The following is a 21,640-nucleotide window of genomic DNA, read 5'->3' as shown; positions in this document are numbered from 1 at the left end:
AGTGCACGCTCCCTATAGCAAAAACCTCTCAAAAAAAAAAAGATATAATCAACATGGATGGTTAAGGTCATACTAAGTGTGAAAACAAGAGAAATATACATTTGTGCATGCCAGGTAATGGGACAAAACTTGTTTTTTAAGAAAAAAGTGAGTAGGATTATTCTAAAGTAAAGTGGAAGATTGTTACAGAACATAAAAGAGCACAGTGAAAGACAAAACTTGAAGGAGTATAGCAAGCTGTAGGTTAGGTAAGTGAATTTTATCTGCCTTGGTTTATAACACCTGACTCTGAACAGAAGCTATAAAATATGTTTGACTAAATAAATTTTGACTGACTAAACTCAGTTTTCAGGGATCTCTTCATCTCAGACACTCTTACTCTATAAGTGAGAAAAGTAAGGATCAGGGTGATTAAGGGATTTGCCCAAGACCATTGCCAATTTAGGAGAACATTAGGAAGAACAGAACACGATCATAGTGTATTAACCTGTTCTGTTCACATAATAAATTAAAAGATTCCAGCAATCACTACATTAAAGGCTGAATAAAAAAAAGATACACTTATCAATGATAGAGTTCCTAGGAGCTTAAATAATTCAAAGAAAGACAAGAGTTTACTGTAACATTTACAACTTAATTAAAACCAGAAGCACTGTTAGGTCAGTCCCATAGCCTAGTGATTACGGGAGCCAGATCACACAGCTCACCAGCTATGTAAGTCCCAGCCCTGGCAACCTGGGAAACACCATGGGCATGTGCAGTGTGTCTAAGACTCCAAAGAATGGAGAAACGGAGGAGATGGAATTGTGGCATGACCATGTCCCATTGAGTGCTGTCTCCCTCTCCCTCTCTGTCACTGGTAAGCGTATCTGCCCTAAAAGTTTAATGACATAAATTTTAATTGAACTTTATGAAGCCTAAGTAATTAAGAAATGAGTTACAGTTAAATGTTTTCAGTAAGTGTGACGGGAATAAGAAAGGAATTTATTTCTGCAGTTTTTACTGAAGAATAGATAAAAATCAAGACCATTATTTAAGTGATTTTCTTTACTTTGCCAGTTCCTTATATTTTAAATCCTAATTCTGTAACAACAAAAGACTTTTTTAGTGAGGCACTATCAAAATGGCTCCAAGAGAAAAGTAAAAGGAACCCAAACTTCTTAATTTTACAGATTAGTAGATATTTATTGAGCACCACAACACACACCTTAGAATTGGGACTTACTGTCCTGATGTGAGCCGTTCTTTAATGTCAGTTCAATTTGAAACTCCTGCTTTTCCAATCTTTCTTACAGGAAGAAAATGGATCTCACAGTGACAACCCAGACTGAGAACTCAATGACTGCTAACATCAAACAGGACTGATGTCCCCATGGAAACTAATCTACCCCAGATTTACTATCCAAACATTTTGTGAAGCATGCATGCACATCTAATGGGTAATGAAAATCAACAAGGCAGATCATCCTAGTTTCGAACACAGCTGAAGATCCTTGGAGTAATGGTGAATATGAATACCATTACTTTCTAAAGAAGACTGATCCAGCAAAAAGATAACTTGAATGGATTTGGATTTTAAGGTGCCTAAACTAATCCAAGTCCCATACAGAAAATTTTCAACAACAAAAAAATTAATATCTTTCTATTTAATGTTTTATATTTAATGGTATTTTTTCTATTTATTGTTTGGTATTATAAGTGTGTTTTTCTTCTATTCTCAAATCAAGTTGGGTATTTTTATCATATGGGAAAGCCTTCCAAAAAAATGTTGGTATCATTTCACTATGAACTATATGGCTTCAATTTACATTGACTCAACTATCAATTGATATCTCCAAACTAACTAGGAGTGAGTTCATTCACTTGCTTAACCGACATTTATTGAGTGCCTGAGTGACTGGTTAGCACATTAAAGATGCTCCAGCACCACTTACAGAAGGGAATTGAGAGCAAGGAGCAATGATTTCAGTCCGACTGATTTCTTTGCTTCTGCTGCCTAGCTAGCAGCCGGCACCAGCCAGTATTGCCCAATAGCCCTCAGACCCAAACAGAGGAGAAAGAGAGCAATCAAACTACAATCCCAATGATTCTGCTCTAGAATCCTAATTGGTGTCTCTGGCTAATAGCTACCTTGCCTGCTCAACCTTCAGTTCCAGAGTACTGGACTCCACCTGCAAACTACATGACTGTTTCCCAATCTGCATGACTTGAAAAAATCAACCACCACCATTATTTACATCTCCACTTTTGTGCAGTAGATCAAGCCACAGCCTAGCTTTTCCACTTCTGATTATTCAGTACTAATAGCAGACCGTCAACCATCTGAGGAAATCTGGTTCCCCTTTAGTTACCTCTTTCTGCCCTTGTCTCTTTAAACATAGCTGTCTCTCCCAAGCGTTAGACCAGAGAGTAGGTAAAAGTTTTCCCCAACTCACCAGCTCAACTCTATTTCTATTTCATACCCACAGCTCTGCATTTCAGGCCAGTTTTCTCAATAGCTAATTCTCAGGGTCCACATTTAGTAAAATTGCTTGAACTCCCTTCCACAGCTTAAGCATTCCACTTTCTGCCCACTTCTTCCTTCCATTGCTGTAAACTCCCTTCATTTATACAGGGTCCAGGTTTGGGTAACAGTAATTCTACCAAATTCTGGCTACTGGAGTAACCTCAATATACAGAGGCAATGATATTTCCTATGCTGACAGACTGAAGAAATAGTTAAGATTTTATGATCGTTTTTTTCCATAATGGCAAAAGAATATTACCACTGGCTATAGAGCCAGTGCCTACGATAGCCTGCCCTTGCTAATAGCAGCTTTTAATCAAAGCAAATAAACACACACACAACCAAATATACATATATTCTCTCCTAGCTGATCACAGAGCTTCAGGCGAGAAGCCAAGTCCCACTTTCTTTTTCTTTCTTTTTTTTTTTAAGTTTTTGCCACAGGGCATGAGAATTAGCTGGAGACCGAAAGAGACAGTGAGAAGGAAAGTGAAAATCACCCCCCAGAGGGGATGGCCATGATACGATCCCTTCTCCATTCTCCCCCTGAGATTTTGGGCATGCACACACATGCACCCAGCATGAGTATCAAGCCACCAGGTCCAGGACTCAAACCCAAAGTTGGTCATGTGGGAGTCCAGCACCTTCACCACCATGCCACCTGCTGACCCGGCCAAGTCTCACTCTTAAACAAAAACAAAAAACTTGGAATAATAGTTTTATAAGCTATCAAAAAATTTAAAAATAGCTTGCATTAGTTAACATTAAGAGTATAATGAAATAGTTAACATTAAAAATGTTAATTAAAACACATCTATTTTAATACTAAATATCATCTTGGTGAATTCAAAAACTGTGCATAATAATTACACCCACAACTAGGGATGAAGTTATAGGTAAGATACCAAATCGAGCTGGATCTCTTTCTACAACATTTTGAGAAAGGAAAAGATGGGGGAAGGGACAGACAGTGGCGTGGCACAGTGGTAAAATACAACATTCAGTGAGGCAATCCCACATGAGAAGTTCCCAGTTCAAGTATAGAGACCTCCCTGAATATGCCAAACATGTACTTGGCCCACGATCTGAGGCTAGCTGAAGGCTGGGGTGGATCATGGTACCAGGACCCTGCTGCAGGTTCTCTCTCCCTTTCTCTGTCTCTCTCTTGCTTATGGAAGTAAATAAACTTAAGAAATAGAAATGAAAAGATGAAAAAAAGATTAATATACACCTTTTATGGTTTTACTAGTCATAAAATGTACCTAAAGTATAGAATTCTATGATCTTTAGCAAATTTACAGAATTGTGAAGCTATCACCACAATCCAATTTTAGAAAATTTTTATTCACCTTTAAATATTCCCTCAAGCCCATCTACAGTCAGTGATCCACTACTACCCTATCTCAAGCAACCACTCATCAGCTTTCTGACTCTATAACGATTTCCCTTTTCTGGATAGTTCATATCAATAGAAGCATACAGTATGTAATCTCCTGTGTCTGGTTTGTTTCACTTACCATAATATCTTTAAGGGTCATCCATGTTGTATCATGTGTCATATTTTATTCCTTTTTATTGCAGAGCAGTATTACACTGTATGGATATACTGCATTTGTTTAACCATTTACCAGTTGATAGATATCTGAACTGTTTTCAGCTTCTAGCTGTTATGAGTATTCACCTATGAGTATTCAAAAGTATTTGTGTAGATGTATATTTTTATTTCACTTGACTATATTTTTTGCAGTGGAATTTCTGGGTCATATAGTAACTTTATTTTTGTTACTTTGAGGAATTGCCAAATTACAGCTATACCATTTTACATTCCCTCTAGCAATATAAGAAGACTTTGAAAAGTTTATGGAAAAATGGAATTAAAGTATAAATTTAGTTTGGTGAAAATTTTTTCCTTGCATAATTTTTTCATAATACAAATTTCTCATGAACTTTTTAAAAAAATAATTATTTTAATTTATTATTACTACTTTTTAATTTGGTCAGAAAGAGAGACAAAGAGGAAAAGTGAGAAACAAGTTACCAGGTCCGGGATGCAAACTGTAGTTGGCCATGTGGAAGTCTAGCACCTTAACCACCGCGACACCTGCTAGCCTCTCTCATGAACTTTTTGAAAATCCCTTTTATACAAGAAGGATTTCAGTTTTCCCCCATCTTGCCAATGTTTCCTATTGTTTATCTTCTGATTTATAGCCATCTAATGGATTTGTGCTGGTATATCACTGTGGTTTTAATTTGCATTTCCTTACTGAATAAAGATGCTTAGCACCTACTCATGTGTTTATTAGTCATTTTTACGTTTCCTTTAAAGAACTATACAACCAAATCATTTGTCCATTTTTAAAGAATTATTTATTTAATTCCATTTGTTATTATTATTTTTTAATTTGACTAGATAGAGAGAAAGAATGGGAAAGTGAGAAAGCAAGCTGCCAGGTCCAGGACTTGAACCATGTTTGGCCACGTGGGAACCCAGCACCTCTATCAACTACACCACATGCCGGCCTTCTTTTGTCCATTTTTTACTAGAATGTTTCTCTTATAAATAAACAGTAAAGAGTTCTGTTTGCTATTGATGCTAATTTAATTCCATTTTGATCAGAGATCATTTCAATACTTCTTGATTTATTTTAGATTAGTATAATGGTTCAGCACATGATCTATCTTGGTGAATGTTTCCTGTGTACTTGAAAAAATATGTGTTTTGTTGTTATTGGATACCATGTTTGACAGATGTCAGTTAAATAAATAAAACTCTAATAGTACTGTTCAAGTTTTCTGTATTCTTATTTTCTGTATAAATGCTCTATCGATGACTGAAAAAGGAGTCCTACTATGTAACTGTGGATTTCACTGTTTCTCCCTTTGATTGTAGTTAGCTAAAGAGACACAGTCTCTTTAAGTTGCTTAGTTTAGACTCAAACTCACTATCCTCCTATTTCAGCCTCCCAAATAGCTGGTATTAAAGATGCACACCGCTATACTCAGCATCTATTAGTTTCTATTTCACAAATTTTGATTCTCTATTAAGTGGATCACATTCTAGATTACTGTGTCTTCCTATGACAAACTCACCTTCATATCATCATGAAATGCCTCTCTTCAATCTTTGTCCCAAAGCCTGTCTGCTATGAATACAGCCACTTCAATCTTCTTATCATTAGTATTTGCATGGTAATATCTTACTTTAATCTTTTGCTTTTAACTTATTCCTGTCCCCATATTTAAAGTGGATCTTGCTTTTTTTTTTCTTCTTTCTCCAAGTTTGAGAATCTCCACCTTTATTTGGAGTGTTTAGACCTGTAATATCCAATAGTATATCTAATGGCCACATGTGTGGGCACTTAAAGTTGACTAAAATTTTTAAAAAATGTTTTAATTCAGTTGCTGAAGAGTTCTGCTTCTACGTATCATTGGCTACCATTTTGAATGGTGTGGATAAAGAACTTTACCATACAAAAGAATTCCGATCTAGACTATATATTTAATGTAATAATCAGTATGGTTGGATTTGATTTTTTCTTTTTTCAATTTTCTTTTTTAAGAGGGTGTATGTGCTTGTCAGAAAGAAAGCAAGAGAATACAATGGGGCATCGTAATGCCGCAATCCCTTCCCCTCCCTTTCTCTATCCTCTCAGGATTTGGGATACACAGGCACATGTGCCCAGCATGTTTTTCAAGCCTCCAGGCCAGGATTCAAACTGTGGTTAGCCATGTGAGATCCAGCTTTCTCAACCACCAGGCCACAGGACCAGTCCTATGGTTGGATTTAAGTGCACTATCTTGGTACTTGTCTTCTATCTGTCTCACGTGTTTTTTCCTCACCTTTCCTTCTTTTTCTTGGCTTTTGTTAGATTAAAAACCATTTTATCATTGCATTTAATCTTCACTATTAGCTTATTAACTATACTACTTTGCACTTTTTCCTTAAAGATTGCTTTAAGACTCTGGTTTTCAGCAAAGAACCATTTTGCCTCCTATGGCATTTGGCAGTCTGAAGACAAATTTTGTTACAACTCAGGGAGGGTGCTACTGGCCCCTAGTGGGCAGAGGCCAGAGATGCTGTTAAAGCTCCCACAAGAAGCAGGACAGCTTTTCTTCACAACAATCATCCAGCCCAGTATCAGTACTGTCAAAGTTAAGAACTCCTGCTCTAGGGTTTCTTAAGTCCATCTCTAACTGATCACTGTCTTCCTTAAAGTATTATCTATCACTTCGTGTAATTTAAAAATGTTATAGTAGTAGCATTCCATTTCCTCCTTCCTATCTTCTTATTTTTTTTACACACCAGTAGCTGTGATATTGAGCACCTAGCTAATCTAACCTACCATTCTGGGCTCACTTTCCTTAATAAGAAAATTGAGAGTAACTACCTCACAGACATACTCTGAGAACTAAAATAATGTTAAAAAAAAAAAAAAAAGTGCTGGGGCTGGCAGGTGGCATGGTGGTTAGGGGTGCTGGACTCCCACATGGGTGACTGTGGTTCGGGTCCCAGACCTGGGAGCTTGCTTTCTTTCATTCTCTCTCTGTCTGTCCTTCTCTGGTCAAATTAAATAAATGAATAAATAAAGTTAAATAAAATAATTCTTAAAAAGAAATGCTAAGGACAGTACCTGTACACTGTAGGTGCTAATTTCTCAATAAGTTATTTTTGTAACTATTAATACAGAAGACGCTGACTGCACTGACATGAAGAAACAGAAGAGTGCAGCTGAAGAGAGACCTAAGTGGCCAACATTCACACACAGCTTAACTTCTGTCACAGTGCTTCTCCTGTAGCTCTCTTCCTCCAAACATGACAGAGACTGCATCCTACTGGACTGGCTGGCAAAGTCTTACTCAGAAGAGAATTTCAAGAATCTCTTGGCCTCTGATACATAATCCTTTTTATTTACGTAGATATAATTGGAGACATCTGTAAGTGGTGCCAAGCAAAATGTAATTCTGACTTAGAAATGTCAATAAAAATGTCTGTAAGGCAAAGGGCCGATGTAAACTTAGCAGGAGAGTGCACATCAGCAGCTACACAGCCACATGAAATTAGGAATATAATGGAACTATGTTGCCTGACTTGATGAGGTGATAAAAGCTCTTTCCCCATAAAGCTTAATGAGCTCGATTAGTCCCCAGCTTACAGGAATGTAAAAGGGTCAGCCTCACAGAGGGAAGTAACGGACTTTCCACACGAGGTCCATTCAAATGACAACGTATCAACTTACTGATGTAATTACTATAACCTGACAATTTCACTAGATTCATGTGACAGTTAACTGTTCAGGACTTACAACAAAAGGACATGGTTCATGTGAAGTAGTTTGGTGGAAAAAGTGAAGTTTATAAAGTCTGCTTTATTTTCAATTGCAAGGCTCATGCATTTTATTGTCTCTACCAGAATTTTCTTTTATTCAAAATTAGGGAAAGTGCTGGGTATTGACCATATTTTTAATTTTCCTTCTCCAACTAAAACATGTATGTAATGGCAAATTTAATACAGAGACTCCCAACAGCCTCCAGCCTTGGCTCTACTCTGGCTCTCAGGTTGTGGTGTGGTGGCGAAATTCTGAGCTAAGTGCTGCTGGAGATTTGGGGCTTAGATAATCCCCCATGGAATTCCAGGCTACAAAAATGTCAACAGAGGGACCAGCAGTTAGCGTAATAGCTATGTCGCTGGACTCCCACGTAGTTGACCGCAGTTCACGTCCCAGACCCGGTGGCTTAAAACTCACGCCGGGCGTGTGTGTGTGCGTGCGTGCGTGCGTGCGTGCGTGCCCAAGATCCTGAGAGGAGAACGGAGGAGAAGGGATTGCGGCATGGCCATCCCCCCTGGGGGGTGATTTCTCGCTTTCTGTCTCTCTGTCTCTGTCTGGCGAGCACACATGCCCTATAGCGAAAACATCTCCAAAAAAAAATCAACAGAAAGCCCTCAAAGTATTTCACATTGATAAAATGAAGTGTATTATTCATCTTGATTTTGATTGCTCTTCTTCCCCCATGTCCATAACTCCTCTAATAAAAAAGATTATTTTAGCCAATTAAAATATTACTGCAGAGTAAGTGGAGAAAGTCAGAAAATAATAGAAACTATCAATAGATGTTTTTTTCTTTTTTCCTGTCAGAGGATAAGTGTGCTTGCCAAAGAGAAAGAGAGAGAGAGAGAAATCACACCCCAGTGGGGTGTGGTCATGCCACAATCCTTTTCCTCCATTTCTCCATGTCAGGATTTCAGGTATGGATGTACAAGTGCCCAGTGCATTTTTTTCAAGCCATCAGGGATGGGATTTGAACTGCTGTCCATCATGTGAGATCTGACTCCCTCCCTATGCATAGGACTTAACCACTGTGCAATATGACCAGCCCTATCTCTAGACTTTGATCATACTACTTTCCCTTCTGCTTTTCACCAAGGACTAAAGCTTCCCCACATACACTCACAATTTTAATAAGATAAAATTTAAAAATATGTAATTATTTGATATACTATAATAAGAAGATGTAATTTTAAAATATGTAATTACTTGGTACACTATGAGTGAAGCTGGTATACTCACTCCAATGGTATACTCTATAACTGAAAGCATTCAAAGATAAAAGAGAAAGATCCCAATCTCAAGTAGTTACAATCTATTACAGCTGGGAAAACAGGCTGCTAACCACATTAAAATATAAATATTAAACCTTGCCTGCTTTTTTTTTTAATAAGCGATTTTTGTTATAGGGTGTATGTGCTTGCTAGAGAGACAGAAAGCAGGAAATCACCCCCCAGGGGGAATAGCCACGCCGCAATCCTTTGTCCTCCATTCTCCTCTCAGGATCTTGGGCATGCACGCACACGTGCTGTGCATGAATTTTAAGCTGTTGGTAGACCACATGAGAGTCCAGTGGCGTAACCACTACACCATCTGCTGGTCCCACCTTGTCTGCTTTTAGCTGAGTCTTGCCACATTACTAACAAAGACAATTACTTTCAGCCTCAGTCCCATCAAGCCCAATAATTTGTCTGGTCATTCATTCATTCAAAAAATATTTATTAATGCTTGTTCCTGCTACATACTACACATTATACTAACAACAGAAACACAAAGAAGAAAGAAAAACAGGGTCCTTTCTCAATGAGTTTACATTTTAAAGACGTCTACTGATGAGGCCTGCTGAGAAGCATCTTTGTTATTGGTTAGTAATATCTTCGAACTGCTTCTAATCCAAGTGAAGTAGACATCAAACTCCAGCTCCTTCATCTACTCACTGAGCAGGGAAGCCGACCAACCTAACTGCCTTCTGCTAAAAACCCTTACTCCTGGTCACTCTTTTAAGCAATTGATGAAATGAGAGTCCTACCTTAAACATTATTATTAATATTATCTCTTCATCTAAGTGTCTGGTAGTTCCTTTTTTTCAAGTCTAGTCCCTGGTTATACATCAAACCAAAGAGGCTTAGCTCCCCTGATGTACATCTGTCAAACACTGATTACAAGAACCAATACCAAAAATTATCAATGTATTTCTATCTATTGTGGGTTGGTCCTTCATTGAAAGAGTAAAAGATAAAATGATTGAAAAATTTGTATCTCACATTAACATTTTATATTATCTCCTTCCTAACCCATCTTTGTGTGTTTAAATTGTTTTTAAATTGAGATCTGCATAGCTAATTTTGCATCCTTTTATCTTTTAATATACCAAAAGCATTTTATACTTATTATTCAATATATATATTCATGAACATATATTCATAATCTCCATTTGAATGGCTATAGGGTATTCTATCACATGGCTATTACACGGTTTATGACATGTTCGATGTGATAAATGGGCTATACCAAATCAAAATAATTATTTTAATAATCAAATGAACACAATGTTATAGAAGCAGAAAAGGAATGAACTGCGTCTACGTAGAGAGGTCAGAGAGGGTCTCACAGAGGCAAGGCTCAACCCTGAAGAGAAAGGTGACATAAACAAGTTGGAAATGGGAAAAGGGAGCATAAGGTGAAATAAACAACAGATGCAAAGGGAAGGACAAGTGAAAGATAAGGAAGAGGATCGCTCCTGTGGGGCTACAAAATATTACTAAATAGCGCAGTCTGTAACTGCTCCCATCTCCACTGCTTCATCCAAAAGGTAGAGGAAACTGTCTTTTAAAGATTAAAAAACAGAACAAAACAAAACACACTGCGGTTCAGGGAAGTTGTGATTTGTCCAGTGTCAGCAGTGGTTAATAAGTAAAGATGTGCTATTAAATTCAGGTTTGGTTCTAAATTCAATCATCTCCCTCTATCTCTCTCTCTTTTTAGATTTTTGTCATCACATGCGCTGTCTAGAGAGCGACAGAGAAAGACAGTGAGATGGAACGTGAGAAATCACCCCCCAAGGGGGATGACCACACAGCAATCACTTCTCCTCCACTCTCCTCCCAGGATTTTGGGCATACACACACACAAGCCCAGCATGATTTGCAAGCTACCAAGACTGGTACTCAAACCTCAGTCAGTCATGTGAAAATCCAGCATCTAAACCACCACTTGGAGCCAGCAGGCCCCAAGTCCAATCATCTCTTAACACACAGTTTCCTCCCTTTACTACTTTTACTAAGATAAGTAAGACTTGACAATCATCTACAAATTTCTCAGCAACCACAGTTCACAATGTAATCTAGTTAACTAAATATCTAATAGCTTTCCTTATCTCACAAATTTATCACTGGATTCTCATTCTACACTGAGAACTATGAGGACTAAATGAAAAAATGAATGAAGTGTCTATGTTACAACAGAAGCTCAATAAGTTAAATCCTTTGCTCTTCTCTTATCAATTCATGGATTGTAAAATGGTCTTTCAAAATCACTAAAGTTTTCTCGATGAGAGTAAGACTGATATAAATAGTTATGAAGCCCAACAAAACTCTTTAAAATGAAGGACTGGAGTCAGCAGATGGTGTAGCAGTTACATCGCTGGACTCCCACATGGGTGACTGTGGTTCGAGTCCCAGACCCAGTGGCTTGAAAAGCACGCAGGTCCATGTGCATGCGTGCCTAAGATCCCAGGAGAGGGGACTGCAGTGTGGCCATCCCTCATAGGGGTGATGATTTCTCACTTTATCTCTCACTATCTCTGTCTGTCTGTCTGTCTGTCTCTCTCTCTGTAGAGTACATTCATCCTAAGGCGAAAATCTCTTAAAAAATGAAGGACTGATGTCACTCTTCTTACTGAAAAAGAAAATGTACTTAAAAAGAAGCAATGACCTGCTACAACAGTGAATAGGTGTAACTTCTAGGATTTCTTATCCCAAAAAGTCAGTATTTATCTCCTTGTTATTGAAGAATACGTATGTCAACCAAAATGATCCCTCCTAAATTATCAAATAAATGCCTAACAACAGATACCAATAATGATCCTCAATTAGAAATTCTAGTATTGGGAACCAGCAGTTAGCGTAATGGCTATGTCGCTGGACTCCCACGTAGTCGACCGCGGTTTGCGTCTCGGACCCGGTGGCTTAAATCTCACGCCGGGCGCGTGTGCGTGCGTGCCCAAGATCCCGAGAGGAGAATGGAGGAGAAGGGATTGCGGCGTGACCATCCCCCCTGGGGGGTGATTTCTCGCTTTCTGTCTCTATGCCTCTCTCTGTCTGTCTGGCGAGCGCACGCGCCCTATAGCGAAAACCTCTCAAAAAAAAAAAAAAGAAAAAAAAGAAATTCTAGTATTAAGATCAGTGAGTAAACACTTACCTCCAAGGGTGAACTGCAAAGGAATCTTGTGAACTGCAGAGTCAAAGCAAATAGAATCCATTTCATCCAGTAATGAACAGCAAAAGAGAACACACGGAAAAAGGAAAAATTATTACACAATTTTCCAGTGAAAGCATTTCAAATAAACCCAAAGGTCTATAAAACCTTAATATTTTTCATACACTGTGTAATTCATTTGGAGTATGCGAAGGTTCGACCCACATGGCTGACCATGGTTCAAGTCCTGGACCTGATGGCTGGCTTTCTCACTTTCTTTCTCTCTCTCTCTGGTCAAAATAAAATAAGTAAATGAATAAATAAAATTAAAAAATAAACAATTCTTTAAAAAAAAAATGAGTCCTAAAATATTTTGTTTTTTAAGCTTTATTTTATAACCCCTAGTCAGCAATCTTCCTGATCTTAATGTCAAAAGCAAAGTTTAGACCAAGATAGGAGGCAAGGTAAGAGGGCGAAAGCAAGTAGACAGTCTCTCAATCTATCATGTTCACCCTGCTCCGTCCGCCCTGTCTCTTTTCTCAATTCTGCCTACATACCTTCCTTTCTTTCCTTTCATTTTTCCTTTTCCTCTCTCTCCTCTTTTCCTTCCTGTCTCTCTCACCTTTCTCTTTCTTTTTATAACACATACAGAAGCTTACAAAATATCCTTGAACTTAAGTGTTATATACTACCTATTTCTCAGCATTTAAATAATGAAACAAATTACTTGGGGCTAGAGGGCATGAACAAATGGCAAAGCAAATTGTTGGTTAGCTCTGAACTGTGGACTGTTGCATAACTTCATGCATATACATAATGCTAACTTATAATATTTTCATAGATGTTATTTACAGAATCAACATTTCAAATCCTTTGAGATTTACTGTAATAATCAAATACCCAAGCAGTATAAACTCTTGATCTTTCAAAATGCAAATTAACTACAATAAAAAGCAACAATGGGCCTGTTTCCAAGCACTCTTGAACTTCCTCTCCACAACAAAGCTAGTTGGTACTCACAGGGAATACAAATAACTTTCATCCTTTTTCAGAGATACACATTGATATATTTATCAATGAAATAACATGAGGTCTGGAATTTCCTTCCAGATCATTGGAGTAAGGAGGACAGAAGAAATGGGAGAAGTGTGAAAATAAAACAATATTGACCATAATATTAAACTAGTGAAGACAGGAAAAGAATATGTAAGGGGTTCATCATATGATTCTACTTTGTGAATGTTTAAAGTTTTCGTAATAAAGTTTAAAAAATATATCAGACATACTTCCCCAAAACTATATATTACTAAAATATCACTAGTACATGTCAAAGCCACCCAATGAACTATTACTTCGGCCCTAGATGACAGGGTATATTAAAATACAGAAACTCTTAAGAATCTTTTCTTAAATATCAACATGCAATTAGATTTTATCAACTGTTAAGAGAACTTTCTGAAAGTGCAAGATATACAAAATAATTAAGTTTTCATAATGCTGAAGACACAAATAACTACTGGAACAGAAAACATAAGCTTTGGAGTTGCAGACACTTTGACAGGTATCCAACTAGACAATCCCTACCCTTCCTCGCAAAAGCAAAAAGTGCCTGTTGAAAGACTAGTCAATTTTTAAGTGGAGAAAAGTGAGGCAGGGTGAATTTTTCTTTTAAAATCAGATATCTATGCTCTTTCCCGGAAGTACTTGTTAATTATGTTATACACATACTTTGAATTTCCAAGTAGCTCATGTTCAGTAATAACTGATATATCAATTAGAATAAAAGGACCTTTAAATATAAGTATAAAACTTCTCTTTAAGAAAATTAATGTTTCCTTAAAGCTCCAATAATTTACATACATATTTGGTATGTGTATATATTAATAATTGTGGCACAGCTTTGTCAAAAGACCTAAAAATGTTTGTCCTGTTCAGAGCTTTCAAAATATGAAACACATAAACAAAATATTTCAATAGAATAATAAATCACAAGATACACGTTCACGTTCCTATTCTCAGGACATGAAAAAGATTTCAAAAATTGTTTCTTTTCTATTAATGTGCCAGTAAAAACTCATTGCTATTTCCTACTTAGCTAATTACCTTATACACTCTTTTTTGTTATTGCCAGAGGGCATATATGCTCAGGCAATAGATAGAAGGAGAAAACATCCCCTTCAATGGGCATGGTCATGCTTCAAGCCTCTTCCCTCATTCCTCCATCTATCAGGATCTTGGACACACATACACATGTGCCCCATGTTTTTCAAGTCTCCAGGGCCAGGATTAGAACTGCAGTCAACCCTATGGGATCTGGTTCCCTTGATCACTAGGCTTAATCACTAGGCCCTTGTAAGCTCTTTCATAATGAAATTATACATATTATACTCAATACAAATGGCATCATTTTGAAAATGAACAATAATAAAAAGCTGCTATCACTGAAGCAAAAAGCTGTTTCTGTCTCGTAGACTTTCGTAGGAGCATACATGTCCTCTAGACACTCCCTTACTTTCCTGCACAAAAATCTCCAGCAAGTAGCATTTCCAAGGAACAACTACTCAAGAGATACTGAGAAAAAACTGGTTATTTTTGAATGACACTACATTGGATAAAAGAATTTAAACTGACCATGAAAATTGAGTGTAATGTCTTCTGAAAATCTGAGTAACATGAATTAGGGATACATAGAGACCACCACAAAACTAGAATCATAATTAGCAAGAAATCACAACCAAAACAGGTCTGACTCCTTCCAAGCAAGATCAAATATTCCTGCATAGTGGCAGGTACACATACTTCTAGTAATTTTTAACAGCATTTTAGTATTTTGAACATTAATGCAAAACTATGCAATGAAGCTTTTAAAAGTATCTTAAAATTCATTTTATTTGTTAGCTAAAATGTGCAAGAAGCACGTCATCTGTGCATCCCCAGGAGCTATCACAGAGATAAGAACATGGTAAGAGAAAATGTTTATATGATTTGTTCAATAGAAGAATCATTCCTCTAGCGCTCAGGAAAAAGAAATAGGGGAGCCATACTAAGTCAATAATTTTGGGCTATTTTTAGAATAACTGTCACATAAAGCCAACAAATATACAATACATATCAGTATTTATAGATCTATACAAATACATTCCCTATTTCTTACACACATTCTTTAAGGCAGAATTACCTTCTGGGTAGATGATCATATGTAATACAGGTTATTTTACTTCTGTAATTACTGGCTAAAAAAATATCAACTACTTAGGACCAGCAGGTGGCATGGTGGTTAAGGCACTGGACACTTTGACATGGCCAACCACAGTTCGAGTCCCAGACCTGATGGCTTGTTTCCTCACTTTCCCACTCTCTCACTCTCCCTCTCTCTTTGTGTCTCTCTCTGCTCAAATTAAAATAAATGAATGAATAAAAAAAAAAAAAAAACTAAAGAAAATTTCAACTACTTTTTAACCATGCAGCTAGCTAAAATTATTTGACGTATTAAACAAATCACCACAGCAAAAACACAAACTTCCCTTGTTTAGACTAGTCATGAATAGGTAGTATTGTTCACTTGTCAAGTCATTACCAAGAGGTCATAAAACTTGATGTTTCTCAGATTTAATGGAAAAAACAGATCTAAAATACTAAAGCTAAAGACAAATGGTGCTCCCAGAAAGATTATGCCTATCACATGAGCTTTACACTTACTAAAATGTGCTTAACTCTTGGTAGGTAAATTTCTCAATACTCTTAGGCAGGAAAATAGAAACACCTTTTACTTATCACCATAGGAAAACTGTCAAGAATTTCTGACATCATTTAAATTTTCCTTTTTGCTCCTTATCCCAAGTTTTGAGGACATTATTTTCTTCCTGAGTAGTTTTCAATTTGGCAACAACTGAGTTCTGTTTCTTAAAAGTAGTCATCACAAGCCAGTCAGTGGCGTGGTGGATCCTACATGACCAACTGTGCAGTTAGAGTCCCAGATCCGATGGCTTGAAAAATACACAGGCATTTGTGCACGTCTGCTCAAAATCCTAAGAATGGAAGAAAAGAAACTGCAGTGCGGCCATCCCCCTGAAGGTGCTTTCTCACTTTCTCTCTCACTCTAGTTTCTCCAGTGAGTGAATGCACATGCCACTATAGCAAAATTACAAAAATGTCAACTCAACTCTCATTCATTCAGGGAATGTTCACTGGGCTTCTATTCTTAGGTGGGTCCTCCACCAAGTATACGGCATTTTTGGACTCTGGCATATTTTTATAAGCTTGTATAAGCAAAAAGTATGCTATCAATTATGGTAATCCAATATAGCTACTATCAAAATGAGAGATCTACTCCAAGCATAAACGAGCAGCTCTACTACCTAAAAAAAACAAAACACCTATAGTTCCTTTGTCTCCTGTTCCAAAGTAAAGCAATTAAGAAATATGCATATAAATCTTTACTAAACAATGCCTTTTACATATCTTATGTAGTATAATAGGATGAATAAAAAAGTTTTAAAAATTATTTTTAAAAGCACCCTCCCCCCAGGAGGCATAGTTAAGCCACAATTCCTTTTCCTCCACTTCCATTCTGCTGAGATTTGGGGCACATCTCTCTCTCTCTCTCTCTCACACACACACACACACACACACACACACACACACACACACGCCCCATATGTTTTTTTAAGCTGCCAGGGCAAGGACTTGAACTATGGCCTGCCACGTGGAATCTGCTTTCTTTTAATCACTAGACTACAGAACCAGCCATTAAAAAATTCTTGTTTTAAAGGCTAAAATTACATGTTGATGAACCAAATAGTTTTTAATGTTATTACTTTTTTCCTTTGAAAGGACTAGTTACAATTTAATATTAAAATTTAAAACATGTAACCTTTTAATTCAAAGAAGAATTTTAATTTTAATGGAAAATCAATACAGAAAACCAAAATGTACTTGCAAATGCTGACTGGCTGGATCAGAATTCTCACTTAATTGTCCTTGACCTAAATATCTCTGATGATTTCTAATGGTACATCATTATCCACTTCCTAGAAACTAAAATTTAGTCAACAATTATTTGGCCAAGCACCTTTACAATTATGATCTTATTTAACCCTCACAACAAACTCTGTTGTAGATTTTTCCCTATAGATTTACCTTTTTTTTTTTTTTGAGAGGTTTTTGCTATAGGGTGCGTGCACTCACCTGAACGACAGAGACAAACAGAGAGACAGAAAACGAGAAATCACCCCCCAGGGGGATGGCCATGCCGCAACCCCTTCTCCTCCATTCTCCTCTTGGGATTTTGGGCACGCATGCACACGCACCTGGCGTGAGTTTAAGCCACCAGGTCCAGGACTCGACTACATGGGAGTCCAGTGACACAGCCATTATGCCATCTGCTGGTCTCCCCTATAGGTTTATAAATAAAGAAGCTGGAGTGAAGAAAGCTCAGGAATGAGGATTTGCTCAAAGCTATAAGGGTAATAAGTGTGGAAACTGAGATACAAGGCAGAAATGACTGATCAGAGTTCACGCTGTCGCCTTTGATGCTACTCAGCCTTGATTTCAATATCCTGAACTAAAATGTACAGAACTGTAAATACTTCAAGTGCTGTTTGTTATACTGGAATCACTTTCACACCATTTAACTCAAATAATTTATCACTGGGCACATCTGTTCTCAGGGCGACTAATCAAGAGACAGCATCCACATCATGCCAAAACATCTATTTAATACCTAACATTCCATTTCATGGTCTCATTCCTCAACTTTCAGAAAACAAGGTAAGTATGTACAAATTAACTGTAATGGTTATTGTTATACCTACATTAAGTTATGTCTTAACTGGAGGTCAATTATCAAATACCTCAGAACTTCAGACATTCAAATCAAAGGCAAAACCCCAGAAGAAAACAATAAAGGTTAAAATGAGGAATTGAAAGACTATATTTCCCAACTTATAGAAGAAACCCCCCAAGCAACTTTTCCCACTTCCTTTTGACTGTAACTTTACTAACTACAAACTTGATGATTCAGTTTCTAAGACAATAATACTTATAATCCTCCACTATAACTGCTCTACTTTTCCCATGACACCCCTGCTATCCTATATGTAATTTACTAATTATACTTTTTATTTTTCAGAGCTTTTTTCTATAGGGCATGTGTGCTCACCAGAGAGAGAGAGAGCGGGACAGAGACAGTGAGAGGAAAAGTGAGAAACTACCCTCTGGGGAAATGGCCACACCGCAAGCAATCTCTTCTCCTCTATCCTTCTGGGATTTTGGCACATTTGCACACATGCCTGGCATCATTTTCAAGCCACCAGGTCTTGGACTCAAACCAGTTAGCCATGTGAGAGCCCAGCAATGTAACCACTACACAATCTGCTGGCCCCAATATGTTTACTGTTTAATTACTACCTCTGACCATCCCCACCCTCACTCCAGAATGTAAGCCCCATGAGAACAAGGGACCTTTAACTGAGGCATAAACTGATTTGCTAGCCATACCAAATGCCTCTTGAAAAGTTCCTGGCACACGGTGGTGCTCAATAAATTTTTTAACAGATTAAGAAGCCATAAATAAGAAAAGGAATGAATGCTGAAACTAACAAACACAACAAGATTGGCAGCAAGAAAGAGAAAAGATAAAAAGGTCCCAACAGAGTAGCTTAAGAGAAAAAAAGCAGTGTTTGAGGGCATGTGACACACAGAAACCCAACAAGGACAGAACGCTCTTGCAGGAATATGACCACCATCATGAACAGGTAAGTCCTGCTCCTCATTCTGCTTGAGAAGGCAGGGAAAACACCACTTCAGGAAGACTGTCATTTTAACTGATAGAGTACACAAAATCTTAGCAATAAAAAATGTTTCAATTATCTAGAAATTTTATGTATGTTGAACACTTCACTCATTGCAATTGTTCTATATTGATTAATTAGGCCCGGTTTAACTTTTTTAAACACCACTGTGATTCTAGTATAAAAAGCACCTAAATTTCCAGACATTGCTTTGCCACCAACCATTCTTAGACAAATGACTTAATTTTCTATAAGAGAAGTTAATCTATATAACCACTAAGGTTCTTTCCTCTCTCATGTTTTATGATGTCATAATTCTGCAATCTGAGGCAAGTTTTAGGAAATTACTGACCAAAAAAAAAAAACAGTAAAGAAAATGTTCCCAGTGCTAGCTTTATCTCCACCTGAGTCTTCTGAAAAAATAACATTTTGCTGAGATACAACAGTGGCTGTGCTCCAGCTGATTTAAGAAAAGGATTCAAAAACCTTGGCAATTTAGCTACTATTCTAACAATGTCATAGATGTTGAAACAGACTATGACATGATACGTCAGTGCCCTGATTTAGGGGTTGCCCATAAAAAGTGGCTCTGTTGTTTGAATTATACAACTAATTGCCTAATTCCTCTAATGTTACTTGAGTAAGCTAATCCTGGCCTTAAAAATATACTTAGAAAAATCTCAAAATATTCAGATTTTATCATCATTTAAATTCTCTTAATTATATGCCAGAGTTAAATATTAAATATTTATAAAATAGCACAAGAGTATGGTGATTGCCTGGTCTTTCTGCGTAACTGAAGGAGAATATCAATTCTCCTTCACAGAATGATTTTCTAAATATAAGTTTTTATTATTTTCATATACAGAGTGAAACCACTAAGAGGAAAAAAATGTAACTAAAGTTTGTCTAGGTTAAGTCCCAGAAAATATTTAAATCCTTTAACAAGCAAAGAATCACTTGTAATTATCATTTCAATGCTTCAGTGCAAATTACTTCTAGCAAATGGCTGAAGAAAAGCATTTATCCTTACTTAGGCTGTGAACACTTAGTAACGCCCAGGGACAGAGCCACCAGAAAGAGCAAACACCACTGGAGCTACAGCACCACCTGGTGGCTAGAGGGAGGCAATGATCCAGCATTTTACCCACTCCTTCCTGTCTCCTTGGGGTCAGAACGGACCCATTAGGAGTTTTCCCCCTTTTCTTTTCCTCATTTCCTAACATTACATGCTTGAATTTAAGAATTCTTTTTCCAAAATAAGCATCCTCAGAAGTGGAAGTCTTCTTTTATTTCAGTCTCTCACAGGAAGTTCTCTGAACGAATCTTTAAAACAGTGCATTCTGGGAAAGCATAATAGCCTGAAATTCCCTCAATTATTACATATTTTTAAACTCATATGATGTCACTTGATGGAATCAGTAACATCAAGGTACTTAACAGGTAAAGAGTTACGATACTGAGGACCTATTTTTGCATACGTCAATAATAAAAACGAGCAAGGAGGCCAAAGACTGAAGAGCATATGAAGGTTCATTCTACCATTACCTTCAACCCTATGAAAGCCTGAGATTTTCTAAAAATTAAAGGAAGAAATATAATTTAGATTTATTCATTCTTAATGATTTCAAAATATGTAACTTCTTTAAAAATGCAAATGCCCAAGATCTAATGGGCTGGACAACTGGAGGAAGGGAACTGGGGAAAGACCAGACCCTGTGGAGAGTGCCTATCTCTCTCACTGTTTCCTCTTATTCTCAAGTGAGCAAGTACATGTTTCACCACGAATAAAGAAAAAAAAAATTAGAAAATTTCAAAGGCCTTTAGAGATTTCTTAAAAAACAAATAGTAAGGAACACTGTGAAGATTATGATTACGTAACTTTAGACAAATGCAGAAAAAGTGCCCTGACAAAAAAAGATTAAAATCTTCTCAGGCAAACAAAACCTGAAAGAATTTGCCAGCATCAGGCCAGCTCTCCATGAAACCCTGAAGAAAGTACTGTTCCAGGAATACTAAAGAAGTAACAGCCAGAAACAAAAGAGTAAAAGGCAACTAAGACAATGGCCAACTTAAATGTCAGGACAGATCCATTAACATTGATAATAACATTGAATGTTAATGGATTAAACTCTCCAATCAAGAGACACAGGCTGGCTGAATGGGTTAAAAAACAAAAACCCTCTATCTGTTGCCTACAGGAAACCCACTTCATGGATAAAGATATACATAGACTGAAAGTGAAGGGTTGGAAAAAGATTTTCCATGCAAATGGGAAACAAAAAAGAGCTGGAGATGCAATACTAATCTCTGACAAAATAGGCTTTAAAACAAAAACTCTCCGAAGAGACAAAGAAGGGCACTATATTGTAGTAAAAGGATCAATCGATCAAGAAGATATAACACTTATTAATACCTATGCGACTAACACAGGAGCACCCAAATATGTGAAGGAAAGACTGCTAGATCTAAAAAGGGAGATAGACTGCAACACACTAATTGTTGGAGACCTCAACACTGCACTATCCCCCCTGGATAGATCATCTAGACAAAAAATAGTAAAGAGATAAAGGACCTAAATTGATATCATAAATCAAATGGAC

At 37.1% G+C, this 21,640-nt stretch overlaps 1 protein-coding gene across 4 annotated transcripts in view; it reads right to left on the bottom strand.

The window, feature by feature from the left end:
• ATE1 (arginyltransferase 1) overlaps positions 1 to 21,640 on the bottom strand; it is a gene marked incomplete at its 5' end in the record, with an annotated part of 145,529 nt that overhangs the window by 102,039 nt on the left and 21,850 nt on the right. For all 4 annotated transcript variants that reach the window (XM_014586092.1, XM_014586094.1, XM_014586095.1 and 1 more), the window contains 1 exon segment: positions 12,250 to 12,282. In XM_014586092.1, coding sequence (XP_014441578.1) covers positions 12,250 to 12,282 — 33 coding nt within the window.

The sequence above is a fragment of the Tupaia chinensis genome, unplaced genomic scaffold, assembly GCF_000334495.1.
Source record: "Tupaia chinensis unplaced genomic scaffold, TupChi_1.0 Scaffold000113_1, whole genome shotgun sequence".
In the NCBI taxonomy this organism is placed as follows: domain Eukaryota; kingdom Metazoa; phylum Chordata; class Mammalia; order Scandentia; family Tupaiidae; genus Tupaia; species Tupaia belangeri.
Note: the sequence above shows the minus strand (reverse complement) of the source record. Positions and strands in the feature narration are given on the sequence as shown.